The 27395-nt window shown below is 37.0% G+C and overlaps 1 protein-coding gene across 2 annotated transcripts; it reads right to left on the reverse strand.

The window, feature by feature from the left end:
* Positions 1-19520: 19520 nt before the first annotated feature.
* LOC140837287 (protein JASON-like) lies at positions 19521-23374 on the reverse strand. Of its 2 annotated transcripts, none has more exons than XM_073203401.1 (7): positions 23060-23374; positions 22879-22933; positions 22678-22754; positions 22068-22309; positions 20944-21730; positions 20736-20818; positions 19521-19844 (listed from the first exon to the last, which is right to left on the reverse strand). In XM_073203401.1, exons 1-7 carry the CDS (start codon positions 23219-23221, stop codon positions 19733-19735), a joined length of 1518 nt encoding a protein of 505 aa, XP_073059502.1. In that variant the 5' UTR covers positions 23222-23374; the 3' UTR covers positions 19521-19732. The 2 variants fall into 2 exon arrangements, with proteins under 2 accessions (XP_073059502.1, XP_073059501.1); XM_073203400.1 differs by having other exon boundaries at positions 22678-22757; positions 23060-23371.
* Positions 23375-27395: the final 4021 nt, after the last annotated feature.

Genomic DNA, 27395 nt, shown 5'->3' on the forward strand with positions numbered 1-27395 from the left:
ATCTGGTGGAAGGCTTGTGACGTCATCTGGGAAGACGTCTGGAAATTCTTTGAATACAGGTACCTCTGATATAGAAGGAGTGGGCACGTCAGGTGCTGAGATGACACTAGCCCAGAAAGCCTGACACCCCTTAGAAATTAGTCTCCTCGCTTGCATGCAAGAGATCATGCGCGGGAAACTCCTCCATCTGGCTGGCTCAAAAAGAAACTGCTCCATGCCCAATGGTCTGACTAACACTAATCTCTTCTGGAAGTCGATAAGAACTCTATTCTTAGTCAGCCAGTCCATTCCCAATATAATATCGAACTCTGGCATCGGCAAGACGATCAAGTCGGCATATACTAGGTGGCCGTGCAATTCTAGATCGGTATCTCTGACCACGCTGGTAGCTAACAGCTCTTCCCCTGATGGGACTGTCACTGAAAAGTTCACGTCTAGGCCAATGGACTTGAGGTCCAAATGATTAGCAAACGTCTCCGACATGAAGGAGTGAGTGGCTCCTGAGTCTATCAGTGCAGTTGTGGATAATCTCTTAATAAAAATGTTTCCTGGGAGACGTTAGCACACAAACTAACTTATATCCCCAAAATTACTAACATAAACCTTAAGCACAATAGAACTCAATATCCCTAGGCACACAAAACATTACTAGCACCCTATTGATCCCAAGTAAAAATTCCACATGCAAGGCAAAATAATACTGAGCTTAGGTAGAAAAGTATACCAGTCAGTAAGGTGGTGTTTTGGTCTGCCTCCTGTGCATGCATGGCGAATACCCTGCCCTGGGTTGGCTGCTTCCACTGTGGGCACTCTTTCAGAACGTGATCTGTAGCCACACATTTAAAAAATTTCCCGGATCCCCATAGGCACTGTCCTGGATGCTGGCGATTGCACTTCTGGCACACTGGGAAGTTACCGGGCTTCTGAGGCGCCCCTTGCTGCTGAATTGGACCCTTGCCCTTTGGCGGTCCTCGATATGGCTTTTTCCCAGGCGGCCCCTGAAACGGCCTCTTAAACTGGGACTTCTGATGCTGCTGCTGCGGGTGTTGTGGTGGTGCCTGATAGGGCCTCTTGCCCTGCATGTCCATCTCGATATCTCTCAGATCTTGCTCTGCAGCCAATGCTCTAGATACTGCGATTGCGTAGCTAGTAGGGCCAGCTACTCTCACATCGCGGCTCAGGATCGGCCGCAACCCATTCAAAAAATGCCTCAACTTGTCTGTACATCATTCGCAATGAGGGTCATGAAGTGACACCCTCTCTCAAACTTCCTCACGAATTCTGCCACGCTACTGTCTCCCTGTCGCAGACGTCATAAACTCGTTGGTGAGTCTAGATCGTACTTCCTCAGTGAAGTACTTGGAGTAAAAGACCTCCTTGAAACCATTCCATGGAAATACTTGCAGATTGACTGTCACTGATGCGCTCTCCCACCATAACCTGGCGTCCCCTGTCAGAAGGAACGTGGCGCATTTGACCCTATCTGCATCGGTCAGTTCCATAAAGTCAAAGATTACCTCTATGGACTCAATCCATCCCTTGGCTACCATCGGGTCAGTGGTACCCGAAAACTCCTTAGGGCTCATCCTCCTAAACCTTCCATACACTGCTTCCGGTTGGGGTCTCGCCCCTGCACCTGCTGCTGTAGCTTGGTTCCCCGCAAACTGTGCGAAGAACTGCGTCATGCCTGCAAGCATTTGTGCCTGCATGTCTGGAGGTGGTGGTGGCGGAGGATTGGCCCTCTCCTCAACTCGAAGCTCTATGTCCTCCTCTCTGGCTTCCCGGTTAATCACACGTCTAGGAGGCATACTGTTCCAATAAATTCCCAACACATAAACCCAACATGCATGAACATGATATCAATGACATGGGATGCACGTACTACAACTTTAAAATATGCACATGCTGAAATCAGAACTTAATGCTTACTACATAACATAAATTTGAAACTTTAAAACTTACAGACTTGAGGTGTGACTTCGCGAGCTTCTTGCGACTGGCAGTAGGCATAACCCTTTACAAGAACACCGCTCTGATACCAACTGTAACGTACCGTATTTTCATACTTAAAAATTTGCGGAAATATTAAAAATTTTCTTGAATGTAAACATCCATACGGTCGTCACTCAACATTCATAAAAATAGATCTCAAAATCAACCGTCACCAATAAAATTTTGCTAGAAGAAACTGTCTCAAAATATTTCGCATCCAGATATTTAAAAATCAGAGTATAAATGTTTTCATGCTCAAAATCTTAAAATAACGTGGGCGGTCCTCGGGTCTAGCCTCCCGCTCAGTCCAAGCCTGCCCCTTGGTCGTCACCTCATGTCTCCTCAACAAAATAGTCACCTGCATCGATCAAGTCTAGTGAGTCTAAAGACTCAACACGTATAAACTGGGATAACGAGTACTACGTAATAAAATGGCATGCAACTTTAAAAATAGGACATACATAACTTGAGGCTTGAACTTGCATATTGGACATACGTACGTACATAACTAGACGTGACATCAACATAAACTTTCATAAACATACTGCATACTTGAACATACGTAACTTCATCATTTTTGTAGGGGATGTTTCAAAGCAAGTGACCCATACATAATAAACGCCTGATCAAACAAACCACAGTACTGGGCAGACAGGGACGTATCCACTGCCACATACATGAGATCCCCGTTCATAATTTAACGGGCTGGTTGGTCCACGTTCATAATTTAACTGCTTTCCAACCATGATCTAACCCGTTCATAATTTAACAGGGTGGAGAGGTCCTCGGCCACGTTCACCGACTTCCAAACCCATTCATAATTTGGTCACAAGACATTTAGCATACCCCAAAAACTTAAAATACTTTCTTGCACGCCATACATACTTACTTGGTGTTGAGGGATTCGTTGACTTCGATCGGGGCCATTGCTGCACATACTAACATGAATTCACATACGTAACTTGCATAACTTAGACGTAGGTAATCATGCTTACTTACGAGTTCGTTCAATTACCTAGGACGTTCTAAAATTCCCATGTCTCGACCTTGTAAATCATTGCACTAGACCAAGACATCGAACCTCAAACATGTTATAATTTTATTTCCAAAATATGAAGGACACGGACCCCGTGTCTACATCCGTGTAGGGGTCCGTGTAGGCTCGGGTGAAAAGGTTCGGAAAGAAGGGTGGACACGGACCCCGTGTCAGGGTCCGTGTGGGGGTCCGTGTAGACTCTGGAAAAAGACACCAAGGAGAAACAAAGGCACGGACCCCGTGTCAGGGTCCGTGTACGGGTCCGTGTACCTACTGTGATCGCGAACTTACGGAAATTATGTACATGCTTCGCTGAACTTTCTAGACTCGGTTGCACGGACTATGAATCGACACCCCGAGACCCATCCTAGCATACTATAACATCAAATCGCTTCCGTGCAACATCCCAAGCAACGATGTTCACCCTATGGTACATACGAGTCAAAAACGTGGTAATTGACACCAACTCGATTCCTACGACTACTAAAGTGCTCGAGTACCTATCGACACTAAACGACGTATCAATTAACATCCCAACATCATACTAATCATACCTAGATGCAGCAACGATCACCCGTCGATCCCCAACGAATCCTGCAACAAAAAAAACTTCAAGAACACAATTTTCGTAAAAGTCGCAGTTTGAGCAGTCCCACAAAAAACGTCATAACTCACTCAATTGTCATCCAAAAATCTCGAATTTTATATCAAATCGAAGGCATCAAAAAGTTCTACAATTTTCTAGTTTAAATTTTCTCAAAATCCCGACAGAAAAGTCGCAGTTTTAACCATAACAGTTAAAACGTAAATTTCAGATCTAAAAAGGGTTTCAAAACGATTTAAATATGATTGCTCAAACCTATACACCACATACACATGGTTTTACGCATAAATAACGACGCACGCATAATATGACATGATCGATGCATCAAGAACAGAATATACGTGTCCTTTGATATCAAACTGTTACCGGAACGGTGTTACCGAAGCGGAGATGGAGCGAGGCTTGATCCGGGACGAACGTGGTACCGTTTTCTTGCAATAAAATCCACCGAAACTTGCTGGAAAATAACGGGGAAGGGGGCGGCTGCTTCTAGGCTAAGAACCCTAGTTTTCTTTCTTTTAAAATCTGAAAATAAGATGTGTAGGGTGTGTTGTGTGTTTTAGTGTGTGTAAAAATGTGTAAGTGTGTGTGAGTGTATAAAACGCGCATGTGTGTGTGTTTTTAATTAGGAGAAATCATAGCTGAATTAATTAATTAAAATACTAATTAAAATTTAACACACACTACTTTAATCAAACTCCTTGTTTAAAATAATTACACACTAATTTTAAAAGTTCTAAACTCTTAAATTGCTAAATACATAAATAAAGCTTTAAAATGCTAAACTAAATAAATTATTTAAAATGCCCATCTTAATTTAAAATAAAATACCACATTAAAATTGCCAACATCGTCACCGGTCTTTTCCTCTATCCCGCTTCGAATAATCGCCTAAAACATGAAACTCGAAAAACATTTTAACGTGCATAATTTAAAATAATGCATTTAAATAAATCATGCAAGACTAAAACTCCTTTTAAAAATTAAATGAATGATTTAATAATTAAATAAACGCATGAGTTTTACGTGTACTGAATTTGGGCACTACAGCCTCAATCCAGCTACTATTAGTTAAAGCTTCATCAATCTTTTTTTGTTCAATATTAGAAATAAATGCAGCATGTAAAAACGGATTGATCATCTGCCCTCGGGTTCTTATATGGGCAGTTGGGTTACCTATTAACAAGCCAGGTAGATGATTTTTGTTCCATCTGTAATAGGGTTCATCATTGTTGTTCTGTGGAACTGGATCAGTTGGGTTAACATCGGTTTGGTTGGCATCAGTTGAGATCTCATCAAATCTTTGTGCATCAACAAACTGGTCAGTTGGAGCATCATCATGTCCAACTGGTTGATCAAACATCTCGAGTTTTGGGGATTAAATGTTCTTTTGTTTATGTGAAATTCATCATCACTTTCATTCTCCAGACCAATTTATTCAAATCAATTGTTCAGTCTAGCTGGATCAGTAGGTTGGTTAGTCGACATTGTTTCATCAAAAACAATATGCACAGATTCTGCAACATTTATAATTATTTTTTTAAATACTTGATAAGTTTTTCTAACTGAATAATATCCAAGAAATATACCTTCATCTTACTTAACATCAAATGCAGTCAGGTGATTTTTACAATTATTGTGGATAAAAAATTTGTCACCAAAAAATTTTGAAGTAGGATACAGAGGCTGCTTGCCATGCCAGATCTCATATGGTATTTTGTCATGTTTCTTGTTAATCAATGATCTATTCTAAGTATAGCATGCAGTGTTCACTAACTCAGCTCAAAATCTCTGAGAAATTACCGAATCAGCAAGCATTGTTCTAGAATCCTCTTTAAGGGTCTTATTGCTTCTCTCAGCAACTCCATTTTGCTGAGGTGTTCTACCTACTGAGAAGTCATGCCTGATTCCATGAATTTCTAAAAAATTAGAAAAATTTTGGTTGACAAATTCAGTTCTTTTATCAGATCTGATTTTATCAATCCTTTTGATTTTTTTTATTTAAAAGTCTTTTGAAAATTTTAATCAGTTGGACAACGGTTTGGTCTTTTGATTTTTTTAAAAAAAAATTACCCAAGTAAACCTTTAGAAATCATCAACAATTACTAGAGCACACTTCATTCCCCCTAAGCTCATGACTGGGATATGACCAAATAAGTTTATATGCAGCAGTTCTAAGCTTCGAGTCGATGAGTTATACCATTGTTCTTAAAATATGACCTAACTTGCTTCCCAAACTAACAAGCTGAACAAACTTTGTCTCCGAAAAATTCTGATATGAGCAAACCACTGACCAAGTCATGCTTGCTCAGATTGGCAATGGCCTTAAAATTTAAATGATTTAACCTATTGTATTACAACTAGTTCTTTGATGAGTTCAAAGCAATAAAAAACACTAGTTCACTCGGTTGAATATTCCAACTGACTTAGTATGTGTTGCCATGCATCCAAAAGTATCTTTGAGAGTACAGATATGCTTAATAAACTTAACTGAATAACCATTATCACAAAACTATCTTATGATAATCAAATTATATTTCAGATTTCAGCAGACAGTATATCTTCAATCATAATGTTACAAGGATAAACTTATCCTTACCTTGAGAAGCATCTCCAAATGTTATCTTGGGTCCAGAAGATTGGATAAGTTGTTATATCATTTGGGCTTCTCCAATCATGTGCTTTGAACATCCACTGTCCAAGTATCAAATTGGATTCTTGATTAGTTCATTTCTTCTGACCTGCAATCACAAATTAAAAATAATTTTGGTCCTCACTCCTACTTAGGTTCATACTGGATTAGTGTATCATGAATACTTTCGTATCATGAATACTTTCATTGTTACAACCGAGACCGGTTTTGTCTCCAATAGGTTACTGCAACTCTTCCATTTCACTTTGGGTAACTGAAGACTTGTTCCAGAATGAAACTAGTTCAGTTAGCTTCATATTCTCATATTTTAACTTCTTCATCATATACTCTATCTTTCTAAGTTTTCATCTTGGAAATCTCTGTTTTTAGACTCAACATTTTCACTACAATATTCTCGATCAAGTTCGATTTTGTTGTATAGCATGTTAGTTTTCTTTGCTTTAACTTCCTCAAATGATTGAGAAAGTTTTTGATACTCATTGACCATGTCATAAAGTGCATTAACAAGGTACTCTCATATAAAATCAGTGGAACTAAAATTAAATATCTGCTGGCCATCAAGCACTTCACTTCCTCATCATCATTGGAACTGATTGTATCTTCTGATTCAGATGACTCGGAGTTCGAGTCAGACCAATTTGACTTGCTTTTCTCGGCCACCAAAACCATCTAGTCATGCTTCTTCTTGAAAGATTTATTCTCATCCTTGGATCTCCTCTTCTTGTCAAAAGATCTGTTGCTATTCTCAGATGACCTCATGTCATCATTCCTTGGTTTAGGGTAGTCTGCTATGAAGTGGTCAATCTTGCCACAATCAAAATAAGCATTGAATTCGTCAGTTGACTCCCTTTTTTGATAAGATCTTCGGTGATTCTTAATTCTTCCTTATAAATTTTCCAAACTTTTTAAAAACAAATGACATGGCATCATTGCTTAATTGTTCAACTGATTTTTCATTCGAAATTGGTCAATTGAGAGGTAGACTGGTCGTCTTCTCTAGTTTACAATTCAAATTCATAAGCTTTTAAGTCTGCAAACAAGACATGAATTTTCATCTTGCTCAAATCTTTAGATTTATACATTGTTATAGTCTTGACATCTAATTCTTTTGGGAGTCTTCTCATCACCTTCAAAATCATTTTTCAGTTGTTGTACATTTTTCCAAGTACATTGAGTTCAATAACGATTCCACTGACTCTCTCATCAAATTCAGATATTGATTATCCGAGTTTCATCTTGATATTGTCAAACTTATGCATGGCCACTAAGAGTTTATTTTCTTTGGTATGTTCATTATATTTGCACAACTGAATCAATTTTTCACAAATTTCTTTGGCGGTCTTACACATTTTGATTTTGTTAAGTGTTCTGGTCAAGATTTTTGTAAAAAAATGTCCTTAGGCACATTATCAAGATTTGTTTTCTTGTCATCATTCGTCTATTCACTACTTGGTTTTTCTAACATTTTAGAAGCACCTTCAATGGTGGCTATTGATGTATTTACTTTCAATATCATTGTAACGCTCCGAAAAATTAAAGCCCACGCGAACCACAAGCACGCGAGTTATTAAATTCTTTGTGTATTTCCATTAAATATTTTAATTGCATGAATTAATTATGTTGTGCATATTTGTATGTTTAAACTATATTTTTCTATATAGTTGCATTAAAATGTATTTTTAAGGGTTATTCGAGTTGCGATCGAGAAATGGAGACCGAGGGCTAAAAAATAGAAAATGTTTTATTGGATAATTGTTTTTAATTATTTAAAATATGGGTGATTCTTTTTCATATTTTTGAAAATAGGGGATTCTGACGTGATTTTGCACGCCAGGACTTAAATTTTATCTAGTGTTGGTTTTTCAAAAAAATGCTAACGTGTTGACAACCCGGCTAATAAATTCACAAACTTTATTAAACAAAATAATTTTTAATATTATAATTAAGCACTAATGGGCCTAAATTACCTACTTAATGGGCCTAAGCCTAATTAGTGATTAATTAACTATAATATATATTAACCAAACCCTCATTGTTGCACGGTCACTTTCAGATTTTTGGCACACCAAAACTCTTCAAAATACATGGCACACACAAAAGAAAAATCAAGGGAAAAGCTTTGTTAATTCAAGGGAAAATTCTGACAAGGTGTACGTCGTCGTTCTTCGCATCGTCGATTCGTTATCGTGCATTTAAAACGTAAAGACACGTCATATTTCTTTTCTTCAAATATCTATCACACCATAATATTTTTTTGAACATGTTTTGAAAGAAAAACAAGGCACAAAGTTTAATATTTTTGTATATGCATATTGTATGGTTTTACATATATGTTGATCCAAAATTCATGAAATTCATGTATCTAAGGTGCTGCCATGATTAGGAATTGTTAGGGTCAAGTTTTGCACAAGTTAAGGGTCTTAGAACACATGAAAACGTTGCAAATGAAATAAACCAACTGGACAACCGAGGGCAGCAAGGTAAGAACGTGAGTTTGGAGTTGCCTTTGGGTGCATGTGGGATTCATAGGGCTCGATTGTTTTGCATGGGGCCTTGGGGCTTGGCTAGGGGGCTGGGGCTCAAAGAGGGTCATGGGAAAGGGCCTGGTAGAGTCCTACGGGGCTAGGGCTCCCGCTAAGTACGCTGGAAGAGTCCCTGCGTGAAGGGACTCTTCACGTGCAGGTTTCAGGAGGGGGCCGAGAGTTCCAGGGGCTATGGCTCGGTTTGGGGATGGGCTAGGTGGTCCATCAGGGTCCTAGGTTGATGTGTACGGTCGGGCCAGGGGCTGGAGTGGTTAGGCTGGCCGCTGGTTCGAGTTGGCATGAAGAAGCACAAGCGCACAGCTTATGTCTTCTAATTCAGGTGGCTCGTGCGCAGGTTCCAGGGGCTGGGTCGGTCTGGGCTTGGTCTGGGTGTGATCCAGGGAAGTTTAGGGTCATGAAGGGTCAAGTGGTTAATGGCTGGAGGTGTCCTAGTGGACTAGGAAACCTAATACACCTAGGACACTAACACACGCACACAAGCAAGCATACGGGTCCAGGGTGCAGGAGTTGTAACTTAGTTCCAAGGGCTCGTTAATGGATTGGGATTGGTCAGTAGGGCCCCTAGGTGGGTTGACTCAGGTTTGGCTCAAGGTGGCTCGGGCGTGGCTTGAGTAAATCGGGAGATGGCTCGGCGTGTTCGTCGATGTGTCAAAAACAAAAAATAAAAGGAAAAAACTGAATCCATGGGTCCACGGGTGTGGCTCATGACTTGGCAGGGTAGAATAAATAATAAAAATGCTATATTTAAAGTTTGGGATCAAAATATTGAGTTTTAGATTTATCCGAGATTTTATCGCCGCACAAAACATTAGTTAAAGGATTAATTTAAACGCCTAGATTTATGCTTGATACAATTATGAAAAATTAGGTTTAAGCTTAAATAGTTATTAAAAGTCTAAGTTTTTAATTTGGGATTTTATATTAAGGTTTGGTTTAATTCGAGATTTAAAACACAGTAATACGTCACATTTAAAGATTCATTTAAAAGTCCTCGATTTAAGCTAAATAAAAATTTGAGAAAATTCATGTAAGCTTAAATAATTATTAAGGACATGTTAAAGTCAATGAAATTAAAAAAATGTTAAAAACGTGAAATTTACGTCTAGGAGTAAATTTGTCATTTTACACCTAGAAATTAGTAAACGTCGTGGCAGTATCATGAATGCTGTTTTATATGCTAATATGATTATTTTCAGAGGTTATGGATGTTTATGGAATTTTATATGTTAAAATAATTATTTTAAATGTTTATATAATTTTATATGTTTAAGGATTTTTATGTCAAAATATTTATTTTAAATATTTATGATTTAATATGTTACAACGTTGAATTTTTATATGTCAATATGTCAATTTTAAATGTTTATGAATTTTTAGGATGTTAATATGTTTATTTTTAAATGTTTATGGATTTTTAATATGTTAAAAATGTATTTTTAAAATGTTTATTGCATTTATGATTTAATATGGACATTTAAAAGATATGTTGCATACTTGGTTTAAGAGAAAAACGTATATGCATATTTAAATTTTATAAAGTGATGAGAATATGAAACGTTGAAGGAAGTGAAGTAATTGTGACTAATACGATGATATGTTGGAAATATCATGCAAGTTATGGTCCCAGTGGGAGACCGACGATCGTATGTCCATTGATATGAATATGATGATATGATGATATGAATGGGGATGTCGTGAAGGGAGAAGGCCCTAGAGGGAGCCTGTTTACGGGAGAAGGCCCCAGAGGGAGCCCGTCTATGGGAGAAGGCCCCCGAGAGAGCCCCGACGATCTTATTTCCATATTATGAGGATAGACCAAGGACCAGTTGACCGGTGAGTGTTGCTGGTGTCTCCGTCGTCCAGTACTGTGGTTACATGTAGATTGATCCATCGCCCAACACGTAGACATAGACGAACACGAAAGTCACATTTAACGATCTGAATTCAACGAAAGGAAAAATGAATACGTATATGCTGATGATAATATGAATATGAATATGTTGAGGATGATATGAATATGTTTATGAAAAAAGGATCATGAAAATGTTTTTAAAGTTTATGCATCATGAAAAAGTTTTTGAAAACGTTTATGGTTAAAGTTTATGCATCATCATGAAAACGATATTTTAAGTAGAAAAATTTTCGCTATTGTATGTATATGTAGTACTTGTTATCAAAATTATGGTGTGTTGAGTCTTTAGACTCACTAGGTGTGATTGATGCAGGTGATTATGATAAAAATGTTACCGAGGTCTTGATGGTTGACTTTGCTGAATTGAAGGTGCACATAACCCGAGGACCAACGCTAGTTTTCCGCACTAGTTATGATTTATGATTTTAAGCGATGTTAAAGATATTTTGTAAATTTTATTTATGTTATGAGTGGTTTTTGAGAGGTTATATTATGGACTATACTTTTCAAATAATGTTTTTAGGTTTGGTAAAATGTTAGATGATTTTATGATTCAAACTATTTTCCTTTGATTTTAAATGGTATTTGGGTATTATATTTTTAAAAAATGGTTTCAAGGTATTCTTCAAATGTATATATATATATATATATGTGTGTGTGTGTGTGTGTGTGTGTGTGTGTCTATTTTGAATTATGGAGATTGAGGAAAAAAAATTCTAGAACATTTTAAGAAAAACGAATAGCCGACGTTTCAGTTGGTATCAGAGCAATGGTTCTGTAAAGAGTTATGCCACCATTATTGCCGGGAAGCTCAGTCAGTCAAGCCTCAATCTGTAAGTTTACATGTTTTATATGATTTTATGATTTTACCTCCATAAGCACATGAATTATATGTTCACGTCACATGTTTCATAGCTTTATGATAATGTATTATTTATATGCTTTAGAATTTTTAAACGTGATATGAAATGAAATAAGAAATTATTTGATTTCAACACATGTTGGTTTTGTGGTGGAATTGGACTATGTTGATTTTGGGTTTTAATATTGACGTTCAACTTTTTGGGCCATAATTTAATTGTGAAAATTATGATTGTCTTTGGGACACGTAGATTTTCTAAGAAAATATTTATGATTCGTGGTTAGTAGTTGAATTAATTTTTAGGAATTACTCATAAAGAATAATGATTCGAACACTGCTCAAGAAATTGTATAAATTGAGATTTTAAGTCTGATGAAAGGTAAGATTGGTTATACGAATTGATTTTTGGGTAAATAAGTTTAAATTTATCGAAATTATGTTATGGGAAACCTGTAGAAGGAAATTAAGAATGCTAAGAACTTATGGGTTAACTGCAGAAATTTTGAAATTAAGGACCAATGGGATACTTTTTGAGGAAATTAAGAATTTATTTTGCAATTATTAAGGAATTTGGGGACTAGTTTAGTAATAAGTAAGAATTGAATGAGTTAAATGGTAAGAATTTTTGATGATTTAGACTTTACAGAATATTTGGAACCTGGAGATATCATAGGTTATAACGTTGTAAGGGATGTTAATCAAGAGTACTATGGGATAAATCGATATTAAGCTTGAAAATCTAAGCGCTAGCGGATGTGTGTGAGATTTTAAGATTGAAATTTGATACGTTAATGAACATTTTGGGTATAAAATAAGGAAATATTATACGATAAGTATGGTAATCCATCTTTTAATATTGAGAATTTTAAGAAAATTTGGAATTAGAGGTTATAATAGCACAACATTAAGTCATTATGGGTCTTTTTAAGTTGCGAATTGCAAACGAGGATTTAGAAGGTAAAATTAATTTGGAACAAGGAGACGTAAGGACCTTCTAGAATTTAGGTCTTATCAGAGTAGCATAGCTAAAGCGTGGATTTTTGGGATACTAGAACTAAGTCTAAACTTTGGGTTATTAAGAATAAGCGAATTCGGGGACGAAATTCAATTTAAGGGAGGAAGATTGTAATGCCCCGAAAAATTAAAGTCCACGCAAACCACATGCATGCGAGTTATTAAATTCCTTGTGTATTTCAGTTAAATGTTTAAATTGCATGAATTAATGATGTTGCGCATATTTGCATGTTTAAAATATATTTTTCTACATGGTTGCATTAAAATATATTTTTAAGGGTTATTCGAGTTGCGATCGAGGAATGGATACCGATGGCTGAAAAATAGAAAATGTTTTTATTGGATAATTATTTTTAATTATTTAAAATATGGTTGATACTTTTTCATATTTTTGAAAATAAGGGGTTTTGAGGTGATTTTACACGCCGAGACTTAAATTTTATCGGTGTTGATTTTTCAACAAAAATGCGAACGTGTTGGCAACTCGGCTAATATATTCACAAACTTTATTAAACCAATAATTTTTAATATTTTAATTAAGCACTAATGGGCCTAAATTACCTACTTAATGGGCCTAATCCTAATTACTGATTAATTAACTATAATATACATTAAAACCCACCTCAATCCCCAATTGTTACACGGCCACTTTCAGATTTTTGGCACAACAAAACTCTTCAAAATACACGGCACACACAAAAGAAAAATCAAGGGAAAATATTTGTTAATTCAAGGGAAAATTCAGCCAAGGTGTACGTCGTCATTTTTCGCATCGTCGATTCGTTATTGTGCGTTCAAAAGCACGCCATATTTCTTTCTTTCAAACATCTATCACACCATAATATTTATTTGAACATGTTTTGAAAAAGAAAAAAAAAACAAGGCACACACTTTAATATTTTCGTATATGCATATTATATGGTTTTAAAAACATGTATGTTGATCCAAAATTCATGAAATTCATGTATCTAAGGTGCTGCCATGATTAGGAAGTGTTAGGATCAAGTTTTACACAAGTTTAGGGGCCTTAGAACACATGAAAACGCTGCAAACGAAAGAAACCAACTGGAAAACAAAGGGCAGCAAGGTAAGAACGTGAGTTTGGAGTTGCCTTGGTGTGCATGTGGGATTCATGGGGCTCGATTGTTTTGCATGGGGCCTTGGGGCTTGGCCAGGTGGCTGGGGCTCAAGGAGGGTCAGGGGCAAGGGCCTGGTAGAGTCCTACGGGGCTAGTGCTCGCGCTAAATAGGCTGGAAGAGTCCATGCGTGAAGGGACTCTTCACGCGCAGGTTTCAGGAGGGGGCCGAGAGTTCTAGGGGCTATAGCTCGGTTTGGGGCTGGGCTATATGGTCCATCAGGGTCCTAGGTTGTTGGGCAGGGGTCGAGCCAAGGGCTGGAGTGGTAAGGATGGCCGCTGGTTCGAGTTGGCGTGTAGAAGCACAAGTGCGCAACTTGTGTCTTCTAATTCAGGTGGCTCGTGCGTAGGGTCCAGGGGTTGGTTGGTCTGGGCTTGGTCTGAGCGTGGTCCAAGAAAGGTTAGGGTCGTGAGGGGTCAAGTGTTTAAGGGCTGGAGGTGTCCTAGTTGACTAGGAAACCTAATACACCTAGGACACTAACACACACACACAAGCAAGCATACGGGTCCAGGGTGCAGGGGCTGTAACTTGGTTCTAAGGGCTGGTTAATGGGTTGGGCTTGGTTGGTAGGGTCCCTAGGTGGGTTGGCTCATGTTTGGCTCGAGGTGGCTTGGTCGTGGCTCGAGTAAATCGGGAGATGGCTCGGTGTGTTCGTCGATGTGTCAAAAACAAAAATTGAATCCATGGGTCCACGGGTGTGGCTCATGACTTGGAAGGGTAGAATAAATAATGAAAAAACTATGTTTAAAGTTTGGGATCAAAATATTGAGTTTGGAATTTATCCGAGATTTTATCGCCGCACGAAACGCTAGTTAAAGTATTAATGGAAACGCATAGATTTAAGCTTGATAAAATTATGAAAAATTAGGTTTAAGCTTAAATAGTTATTGAAAGTCTAAGTTTTTAATTTGGAAATTTTATATTAAGGTTTGGTTTAATTCGGGGTTTAAAACATAGTAATACGTCACATTTAAAGATTAATTTACAAGTCCTCGATTTAAACTAAATAAAAATATGAGAAAATTCATGTAAGCTTAAATAATTATTTGGGACATGTTAGAGTTAATGCAATTAAGAAAATGTCAAAAACGTGAAATTTTGCGTCTAGGGGTAAAACTGTCATTTTACACCTAGAAATTAGTAAACGTCGTGGCAGTGTCCACAATGCTGTCTTATACGCTAAGGCTACGTTTGGTTGGAAGGATAGAGTAAACTAATGATTAGTACGTAAATGATAAAGAAAATGATTGTGATAGGATTGTAATATATGGTGTAAAATAATATTATGTTTGATAAGATTTTTAAGTGTAGGATAATTTTGAATTTTTTGATAAAAAGACGAATTTGCCCTTCCCATTCGCGACGGCGACAGTGGGAAATGGTCTGCCGGAAAAGGTCGGCGGGTGAGAGGGCCTGAAACGATTGCCGGAAAATCGGCGACGGTTGATCAACAACCGTCGCTAATAGCGACGGTTTTTGAGAAACCGTCGTCGATCTTGTTTAGATCGACGACAGTTTCTGAAAAACCGTCGCTAAGAGACAACCGTCGCGATTTGCGACGGATTTTTACAAACCGTCGGTAAACGGTTGGCCGGTGCTCGGCCGCGGTCGGCGGTCCTTCGGTGGTCGGCCGGCGGCGGTCGTGGCGGTAAGTGGTGGTGAGTTTTAATTTAGGAGAAGGGTAAAATTGGAAAAGTAGGAGGTATTAAGAGTGGGATAAGTTATCACACCTAAATTATCAGTATTATTTGTCCAACAAATTGTAGCTACAGTGCGGGCTTTTTCCTATTGTCACGGGCCCATATATTTGATAAAAAACCAACCAAACATTGGATTAGCCCATGATTGTTAACTTATCATGGGCTAATCCATGATACCAAACGGGCCCTAATATGATTATTTTCAATGGTTATGGATGTTTATGGAATTTATATGTTAAAAAAACTATTTTAAATGTTTATATAATTTATATGTTTAAGGATTTTTATGTCAAAATATTTATTTTAAATGTTTACGGATTTTTAATATGTTAAAAATGTATTTTTTTAAAATGTTTATGATTTAATATGGACATTTAAAAGATATATTGCATGCTTGGTTTAAAAGAAAAACGTATATACATGTTTAAATTTTATAAAGTGATGAGAATATGAAACATTGAAGGAAGTGAATTAATTGTGACAATACGATGATATGTTGGAAATACCGTGAGGGTTGTGGTCCCAGTCGGAGCCCGACGATCGTATGTCCATTGATATGAATATGATGATATGATGTATGAATGGGGATGTCGTGAGGGGTGAAAGCCCCAGAGGTAGCCCGTTTATGGGAGAAGACCTCAGAGAGAGTCCATTCGTGGGAAAAGGCCCCAGAGGCAGCCCGTCTATGGGAGAAGGCCCCCGAGGGAGTCCCGACGACCATATTTCCATATTATGAGGATAGGCCAAGGCTCAGTTGACTGGTGATAGTGTTGCTGGTGTCCCCGCCGCCCAGTATTGTGGTTACATGTAGATGGATCTATTGCCTAACACGTAGACGTAGATGTAGACGAACAAGAAAGTCACAGTTAACGATCTGAATTCAACGAAAGGAAAAATGAATACGTATATGTTGATGATAATATGAATATGAATATGTTGAGGATGATATGAATATGTTCATGAAAAAAAGGATCGTGAAAATGTTTTTAAAGTTTATGCATCATGAAAAGGTTTTTGAAAACGTTTATGATTAAAGTTTATGCATCTTCATGAAAACGATATTTTAAGTACAAATATTTTCACTGTTGTATGTATATGTAGTAATTGTTATCAAGATTATGGTGTGTTGCGTCTTTAGACTCACTATGTATGATTGATATAGGTGATTATGATAAAAATGTTATGGAGGTCTTGATGGTTGACTTTGCTGGACTGAAGGTCCACATAACCCGAGGACCGACGCTAGTTTTCCGCACAAGTTATGATTTATGATTTTAAGTGATGTTAAAGATATTTTATAAATTTTATTTATGTTATGAGTGGTTTTTGAGATGTTATAGTATGGGCTATGTTTTTCAAATAATGTTTTTAGGTTTGGTAAAATGTTGGGCGATTTTATGATTCAAACAATTTTCGTTTGACTTTAAATGGTAGTTGTGTATTTTATTTTAAAAAAAATGGTGTCAAGGTATTCTTAAAGTTTATATATGTATATTTTGAATTATGGAGATTAAGGAGGGAAAAAAATTCTAGCACATTTTAAGAAAACGAATAGCAGACGTTTCTATCTTCATTGGTCCATCTGTGATAACAAACCACGTATCATCATCCCGCGCAACTAAAGAGCTTACATTCTTATCTTTCAGTAATCAAATTTTTCCTTGGAGAACATTGGGATTTTCTTGAATGAAGTCATTTGAAAGGAAATGTTCAGAGTCGAGAATAAGTTTCGCTCTGATACCGCTTGATAGGATCGGTTGAGTGTCTAGAAGGAAGGTTGAATGAATACTCGTATCAAATTGCTTCTTTAACTTTAATTCAGTATGGTTAGAAATTGTACTTGGTATTCTCATTATCAATGTCAGTTGGCTAACAAAAATATGTGCAGAAAGAAACCAAATCGACAGATTAGAACAATTCAAATAATAGCTTGGCTATGTAAATTGAATGGTAATCTAAAAGTAAAATGTACGTAAGTTTTATTTATAGATGTTCGAAAAATTCAAGCTCTTACGTTACATTTTCTTCTTTTTGAGAAGGCTCACACTAGAAGGTTTTAATTCTTATAAGCAATTTGCAAAAATCCAATTCAGTTCGGATTTAAAACACTGTCAAAACTGAAACTCCTAGTTTACCTCAACTGAATGAATCACATTATACAAACAGTTGTCAAACGCAATATCCTAGCACTTAATGATCCTCAATGATCAGGTACAATTCTTTACAAAATGTGCTCGACTGACTGAGTTTAGCATAATTGTGTAGAAGCTGTAATGCTTTAATAAAATGAACTTCTTTTATATTTATAATTAATTTAACGATCTCGAGTTTCAAAAATGATATATTCCAGATAAAAGTGTTTGCTAGCTTGTCTTTTGTCCAATTCAATATTCTCTGACAATCATATATTTGGTGGTTCACTTTGATTTCAGCTGCGTCAGATTAATCTTAATTTAGTCCAATTTGGTTAATTTAATTTAGTTTGTGGACTTGATTACTTCAATTCGGTTAGTTGATTCATTTTGGCGTAGTTCAAGTTTGTCTTAAGATTTGTTCAACACCAAAACCTTAATTGATCCAACAAAATTGCTAAAAGTTCAATTTCAATTAAGATCAGAAATGTCAAAACCCCAACTGGTTGCAACATGCAACAATTGATGAGCGCTAGCATAGTTGCAACATGCAATAATAGAGGTGCTCAACTGCATAGACAGATTCGTCCAAGCGGTGAAAATTTCTTTTCCTACTTTTAAAATTATTAGATTATGTGGATTTCACATATTGCAATTGTAGATTCACTCCATTTTTTTAATTATTCAATAATCTTTATTTTGTCACGTCATATAGGAAAAATTTCTCCTAGTGAACATAGAAAAAACTCGAAAAAATGAGCATCAACATCTGACAAAAATAATGGTTGAGTTAGAAATTTTATTTACCATAAAGATAAATTACATTCCATGGACAAAGTCGAAATCGTTTCAATAATGATCAAAATCAGATCTCCATTTTATAATACGTAAAACCTAATTTTTGTAAGTGATGTCAAGTTGCAACGACAAACTATGGTTTGTGAAAACACTGTTTTCTTTAAACAAATTCGTTCTCTCAAGTTTTAAGAATGCAATGAACTTCTCTTTATCGGCACACACTTAAACAAAAATAATACTCCAACAAATGGATTATGCAACTAAACATTATGACTTGTGTTGTGCAGATACATTTTCATGCTTGAATTTTAAATTCATTCTTCGTCCTTCTCACTTGAAATATATGAGTTGAAATCCGCTTATAAATTTAAATCTTTTCATCTAAACAAATCCTAAAGATTTGTACTATCCACTCCCCATTAACCAATATTTATTGCCCACTAATGGTAATTAAAATGCCAATATGGAAATTACTAGACATAATTAGTGCATGAATCCATGTGACCAATTTTGGTCCTGGCCAATCAACCAATCAAGTCGAGCTCAAACATAAACATTGGTTCAAAGCGTAAATCTACCCTTGATTTGCATACTTCTTCTCTGATGTTTACTCGCCATAATTTATATTTAATCAACTAACATTCTTGACCTATTTCCACGACATTGCTACCATCTATCGGTGTAGATTAGAAAGAAATGACAAATCCCATGTATGATTTGTTTCCTTGCATTTTTTATCTCGTTCAAAAGGCAGAACCATCAAGACGGCAATTGATTTCTGGTAACTACCTCGACTACATAGTGGATGATGATGATGCTAGTTACAACATGAATGGTAAGATTGGGAAGACAACAATGTGATGATGTAAGAACATGAAAGCCATATAAGAAATAGGCTTAAAAAATTGTATCAAGATTTCACAAAAAAACATGAAGATATAACTCAACTATGGCTTCCTCTTTCTAGTTTCCAGGACAACCATTTGGAGATGATCTCCCCAGAACATCTCTAAATTAAATTAAGGAGGAATATCAGTGTCATTTTTTCTAGAATACAACATTCAATCAAATTTTATTTAACAGATAATGCATGAGCATATATGGGAAATTTTTGAGCTGGAAAAAATCCATCAAACAGTAAACAATATCAAAAGAGCATCAAGCTGGGAAGCCACTTTTGTTTCTATACATTCATCACAAATTTTATACCTGAATGCTAAGTGGCACTCCGAACTCAGATGTGTTTAAAGAATTTGTTTCGACACATATCATGCAATAATTCACGAAGCATGATCAAGAAACATATTGAGATCACACAAAGGAAAAGGCACAACAAGGTTTAAACCATGATCAGAATGAAACAACCGAACTCAAATGGGTGGAAGATTGCAAATGTGACAGAGCAGTATCAGATTCTTCAGTATCATTAAAATCAGGTGCTGATGTCCCACTGATGGGCTTCCTGCAAAATAAAGCATTAGAAGATTAGTAGAATAGTTTACTATTCGATATATGTATGTGTGTGTGTGTGTGTGTGTGTGTATATAGAGTGAGTTTTAATTAAAGTAGGGAATTATGATAGTTACTAAACATATATCTAGTGGTCACCACGAACAAAGTCATGGAACATGGAATCTTCAACTAGACTAATTTAGAGTAATTTACAGATATAAATTACATAAATCATCTCCTTAAGCTTCAACACATATTTGTTAAAACTGCTAGGTTGATGAGTACTTCAGAGTCTAGGCATGTGAGTCACTAATTATTATGAACTGAGGCACACTAAAGCATATGATACACTAATATATATATATATATATAAAGAAAATACCTCGCATTTTTCTTAATAAACAATTGAATAACAATAAAAACATATATGATTAGAAAACAATAGGTGTAGGTGCGCCTGGGTCAGCTTTGAGCCAAGTTGCGGCATGTGAATTTTTTTAGTGGCCATGCTTCAACCAAAGGCCAAAGCCCTCTTACTATGTTTCTTTAGGTACATGATTACATGGAAATGAATAAAAGAAAACATGGCATTATAGTCCGGTTTAGATAATTACTCGATTCAAGAATCTAATCATGCAAAAGAACCTAGCTTTACTGTGGAGTAAACTAAAACTAATGATCTTACACTTACTCAGAAGGCAGCAATTTCACTCAAATCATCCATTGATTCACAAACACGGAAGGCAGCGATTTCATTCAAAACATCCATTGACTCACAAACCAGACAGGAGCACAAATTAAAACATGTAGACTACTCCAGAAACCTCTATCAGCAAATTTTTAACACAACTTCCGTTATAAGAAGCCTAAACACAGTCAATGGACCAGAAACATGGTATACCTTTTAGATATAAATGTTTCTTCAGATAATGCCTTTTCCAGTCTCTCTTCAAATGGTGTTGCATGCCAACTAACTTTTTGATCCTACTCAGATTAACAGTCAACGGTTTCAGCATATGCAACAAAAAACATAAACCTATTTATTAAAAAGAGGGGGAAAAAGGAAATAAAAGCAGAAAACAAAAGGTGAATATGATGGTAGAACTAGCCTCTTTGTATTTGTTAGTTGAATTTGGAATCCCATTCCCATCCCACCATTTAGGTGAAATACGAGAATTTTCATCATCATTCCAATGGGCTGCCACCATACCCAGAATAGGTCTATCGCCGGAAACTTTACGACAAACAACATTTTCACCTGATGATGAACCAGATAGTTTCTTGTTGTCATCATGCTTGGATGAAAGTGGTTTGGACCAAGAATCCAAGCCTGCGTTATCCTTCATCTCTTTTTGAACTGAAACGTCCTTCATTGTGATGTCCAACATTGAAACTGTCATTGGGGTTGCTTCATCATTTAGGTTATGAGATCCAATCAGGTCATTGGAATTTGAATTATATTCTTCCCACTGGTGGAGACTATCAACTGGTTTTGGTACAGGGTACACAAATTGAGACCTGACCGTGAAAGTTTTTCCAGGAGCCAAATTATCCAAATATCGAGGGAATACAGTTCCAGGTGTTAGCATTTCATCCGTTAGTTTCAGTGGTGTTGGATTGACTGATGGCTTGGACAAACTAAAATGTCCAGCTGACCCTGATCCTTTTGAGTGTTGACTAGCACTTTCAGATGTAGATCCTTTTGAAGAATATGGAGACCTATCATAGTCACAATCAAAACGAACAGATTTGTTTTGGAACTGTTCACTTGGAGCTAAGGCCCCTGGTGAAACCGATGAAGCTTCAGAATCGTTATGCTTTTCATCTTTGGGTGTAAGAACATTCTGAAGATCACTGCTGGTAGATTGCCTTCTGGTAAGCCCATCAGTCAAGCAGCTGCAGAAAACAAATAAAGTAGTGTAATTTGTAGACTTTTGGCAGTGTCAAATCTAAAAATGACAGAAATAAAGAACCATATGGTCCATATCTATCATGGTTAGCGGAATGAGAACTGAAGTACATAAGTAAGAGGATGAAGCTAGTTGCTGGCACGACTTGTTTTTCCTTGATCTAAAGCTTGAACTCTATTTCACCAGGAATTCCACTCAGTAAAAATTTGGAACGAGAAGAAAGTCGCTAGTAGTGGTGTCCCATCACAAATGCAAAATATTTTATTTCAAACATCAGCTTCTCAATGGTTTTCAAAGCGACCTGCAGAAGTTGAAAGATGTACCTGGTGGGAGTATCCTCCACAGAACCTGCTATTCCTTCTTCACAAATTTTGACAGGTTGTGGAGAGTCAAGAGATTGCTTCCCTAGATTAAATTTCTCAATGGAAGCATTGGGAAGCCATGAATTGAAATTCAAAGGTTTTTGTTCTCCATTTTGAGAAGTTATATCCACCCATCTCTCTGAGGCTTTTCGGATTTCATTGGGAGTTTCAGCTAAAGTTCCACAAGCCTTGAGGAACTTGGCCTGCAATATAACATCATGGAACCTTAGCATTTGTACATATATGACATTACAAGATTTGACTCAATTTCAAGAATAAACAAGGATAATAGATCAGGGTAGCATTTTTTGCACATATTCATATTCATAGACCACAGTGAATTTTCATTATAATCACAATCCCAAACAAGTGGACATAAGGCACCACCAAAGAGTGATGAAAATCAGTTTTAATCACCCAACAAATGAACGAATTCACATACACAAGATCCCTTTGTTGTACACAGAGAAGACATACTTACTGATTAATGGAATCAGATTTGTTAACAAGCTAAATAAAATTCAAAGTTCACAAGAAATCGTCAAGATTTTCAAGAATCAAACAGACAGACCTGTTCCTTGAGCTCCCTGAAATAAACTTCCTCATTTTGTGAATTCTGACCTCCCTCTTCCGTTCCAAGTGAATAGTCTTCTACATTCAAATTAGAAATATCATATCACTAAATCCATTCACCAAACCCACTTGATCTTCACTAACCGCTTCCCCCAAACAAAAACCCATACAATCACTAAAAATTTCGAAAACGAATTACCATCAGAAACCAAAAGGGATGAAAGAGAAGTCTTATTTCGAGACACCACAGGCTCCTGTTTCCAAACAAAACAACAACATTTTGCACTTATTCGTCAAAATCAAACAGAAAAAACCCTAAAATTCATAGGAACTCAATTAAATTTAAAAAAAAAACAAATCATGGGATTTTTAGATCTTACAGGTGGAGAAACGAATTGAGGTTGAGAATCTTTAACACCAAAACATCCAAAAAAACAGCCCATCGTGGCGACCACTGCTCTTCGCAGAAACCGAACTGCTGCTACAGCTCCTGTTTCACCTTCGCGCCACTGCTTCTCAGTAGGGAACCAAGACCATACCATTTACGAGTGAATCAATGTCCGAATTCAATGTGAATAATTGATTTCGAATATTAAATGAATTTGGAGAGAGGTGGGGCGTCATTGCGTTGATGGCTCCATTGGGTTTTGAAATTCGAACGGATGAGTTTTGCACAGTAGAAAGAGGGAAAATATTATTTCAAAGTATTTTATTCAAAGGGCTTACGTATGCTTGACACGTGTCAAGAAAGCAAATTCAATTTCCGAACGAAACTCGAAACCAGAACCAGGCCTGATCAAGATTCTAAAACCAATGGCTTCGAAAAAGTATCATTTATTTTTTCAGGGGCATCTTTGTTCTCGGGTTTGGCTTGTGAAATTTTTCGAGTGGATTAGATGTACAAATTTTGTATACGATAATATCGACGAGTTCGATATGCGATCGAATTGGATTTGCTGGACTCAAATTGTGCCAAAATCCATCTACTGTCATAGCCAAAGCCCATGTGCTACCTGTGAAGGCCCTAAAACTACTAGCTTGAAAATTTGCGGAAAAATTAAAAATTTTCTTTTTAAAAGAACTTAAATGGCCTTATTCGTAAAATCGTCTGATAAATCAAGTTCGATGTTTAAAATAGTAGCAGCGGAAGAAAATAAAGTCTTGCCAAAAATAACAATTTAAAAATCATCCAACTACTGATAAAAAATTGTTTGCGGAATAAAATGACAACTGCTGCACTGAGGTCCTCGGGTGCCACTACTGCCGACCCAAGCTAGCTCACTGGTCCCCGCCCTCGGCCCTGACCTCATCAGTACCTACAACAATCAAGTCTAGTGAGCCTAAAGACTCAGCATGCATATATATCGCAGGTAACGAGTAAAATCTGAGTAAAAATATACATGGGGTAAAATATCATGTCATGAGGCATACTGAAAATAATCTGTACTCATGCTGAAAATAAACTGATCTGAGCAATTATAATACGTGCATAACTGAACTGATAATCACAGTAAAAATATTTGCTCCTTGGAGCCTGTACTGAAATAACTGATAAAATTTTCTGTTGAGATTATGTTTTACGCCTGTGGCCACTGCACTAAGCTGAACTGATCGGTAACTGACTACCGGGGAGCCTGAAACTGAGCTGGCGGTCACTGAAGACCCGATGGTACCAACCTAAACTGAGCGGTCACTGGTGACCTGATGGTACCAACCTGAACTGAGCGGTCACTGGCGACCGTATAAATAATGCTCCCACATAGTGAATGCACCACAAGCCATATCGCATAAATCTCAAAAATATCATTTTTTTGTTTTCATGCACGTAAAATAATTAACTGACGCTAATGAAAATATCCTGAAATTTTACCAACTGGAATGGATCGTCCCCAGGCTCGCTGCAACCTAACTGTGAAATGAAAAACATGCAAATGCTCAAACTTGACCAACTATGAATTTTACGTTCAAAAGATGCGACTATGACGCCTAATGACTTCGTATTTAATCATGACTCCGAACCAACCCGAACCAACACTGAACCGTCATTTAGTCATGATTAAAATATGCTGCAAAAATCATAAAATAATGCTCCTAAAAAGATAGGGTCGAAATCTAGGTGAAATGGAGGCCAAAACACGCAACGCTCTTTCGAGAGTCAATTTGGCACATCGCACCGTAAATTCTCGTACGACCTCAAAAATGATCCGAATCACGAACGGTCAAAAACATGACCTTCCTAACTCGATGAGGCACTGTCCAGTCCAAGGCCATAGGCTAAAAGCCAACCAAGAACTCAAACGGACCTCCGAACCGACGCAGCAACTTGCTGTCAAATTCCAGCAGCTGTGCATGCGCTTTTCTTGCGTCGTTTTCGAGTCCGCCGGCCATTGGGGCTTGCACCACCGACCAGGGACCCTTACCAACATCCCAAGGAAGGATTTGAACCATGGCTAAGGGCACAAGACCAGCCACAATTCGAACCAACCATGAAACAAACCAATCGTCCCAGCCGAGCACAATTCTGCGCGTGGGAAGTGTGCTGCTTTGATTGCTGTCTCTCGTCGTTCCAGTGGCCATTTTATTGACCATGGCACGACCTAGACATCTAGGGGTGTGGTATGGACCGTGGCTAAGGGCCATAGGCCAAACCAGATCCACACCATGCCACCAAAAACGAACTACACTAGTGCTGTCAAAACCGAAGGGGCGAGAAAGGGAGGGGGCTGTTTTGTTGTTTTGATTAAAAACCGAGGAGCCATGGACCAAGCCACCAAAAGGGCGACTTATTCACGTCTTAGACATGCTAGGGGAGTGATCCAACCATGGCTAAGAGCCCTTAGGGCAGCCAAGATCCGATCCAATCCCCTTGACCTCAAAACAGATTTTCGAAAATAGCATAAGTGGGCGCATGGAATTTGCTGTCAACTTCTGATTTTCCAGCGCTATGGGGACTGCATGAATGGACAAACACAATCCTAATGCATCCTATTACGTGTCTAGGAGTCACCTTGGGAGCCTGGAGTCGAGCCATCCACCTGAAACATCACAACAAGCGAAAACCATAAAGCTGCTCAAGAATTCGAAAAATCTGCATGTTTGATTTAAAATGTTCGGACACGCATCTCGGTTTTTACTCACTAAAACATGATCATGTACTGAAAAATAAATGGTAATATAACTTGATTGAGGTTTGAAAGAATCTAGACATGCCTTGGTTTCGTTTCGAAAGAAAACGAACAAAACGACGACGACGCGGCACGGAGGAGGTGGAGCGCTTCTCTTGTTTTTCTTTTCTCTATTTTTCTCTCTTCTTTTAGCTATGTAACCCACGGTTTTTCTACTGAATTTCACTCTGAATTTCGAGATTAGGGAGGGGAGATTGATGGTTGGAGAGGTGAGGGGGAAGATCCACTAATAAAGGGATTAAAATGCAAGACCAAGTCTCCCTCATTTTGAAATTTGAATTGTGGTTTGCTATCAAATTTTTTGGGGGAATGAGGTGGCCGAAATTCTCCTTGCTAATCTAGACTAGGATAATGCTCATTAATTAATTAATTAAGGTGGATCAAGAATTAAAAATATTATTATGCTAACTCAACAAAGAATGGGTCAAAAGGGTGATGAGTTGGCAAGGATTTTTCTAGCAACTAAGGGTGGCCGAAAGTTCACAAATAAATAAAGGGGAAATGTTGTTTATCTAGTAAATTAATAATCTTTAAAAGCCTCACTAATCCTTTAATTAATTTAGTGAATTAGACCCTTAATTATTGGAACTTAAATGAACTTATTTTCTACTCAACTCAAGTAACTAAAATAAATCCTCAACCTCCTTTTTAACTTAACTTAACTTACTTGCTAGCTAAATTAAATTCTGAAAATATTTTCTGAATCTTAAATTTTATCTCTAAACTCCAACTCCAGTCCGGCCTCACTGAAATAATTGAAATGCTAAAAATCAAACTACTGAACTGAAATAATGAATAATTAACTTCAAATAAATGCATTTAAAATAATTATGCAGTGAAGTCAATTTAAATTTAAATACTAGAATTATGCATGACTTATACGTAGTCTAAATTTCCGGGTTCTACAATCCTTCCCTACTTAAAAGAAATTTCGTCCTCGAAATTCGCTTATCATTGATAAACAAAAAGTTTAGATTCTTAATTCTAGAATCCTAATAATCCACGCTTCCGATGCGCTACTCTGATAAGATAAATATTAAGCCGTCCTTACGTCTCCTCAATTCTAAATACATTTGTCTACCAAAGTCCTCGTTTGTGAATCGCAACTTAAAACAACTTATGGTGACTTAGTTCTATTCAACTATAGCCACAAATTTGACTTATCCCGTAGTTTCTCATACCAGAGATGGATGTACAAATTTATCGTACCTTACTTTTCTTATACTATACTCGTAATATTCATCGACTTATTATATTAGCATTTATGCAGTTCGACTTAAGAAACCTTTGTACCCAAAATTTACTGATCGACTACTATTCTCACTAGAACGCTTAAAGGTTACACCTTATTTCAACCTCATAGTTGTGTTAGCCTAAAATCCTTGAACTCTCCTTATTGAAACAAGTGTCACATTCTTATGTATCTTTAATGCTTAATTAATTCTAGCATATAAACTTAATAAGTTAGCCCATGGTAGCATTAGAATAACTTTAATAAATCAATTTCACTTATAACCCATGAAATTCTAGA

Source organism: Primulina eburnea, chromosome 7 (assembly GCF_022965805.1).
Source record: "Primulina eburnea isolate SZY01 chromosome 7, ASM2296580v1, whole genome shotgun sequence".
In the NCBI taxonomy this organism is placed as follows: domain Eukaryota; kingdom Viridiplantae; phylum Streptophyta; class Magnoliopsida; order Lamiales; family Gesneriaceae; genus Primulina; species Primulina eburnea.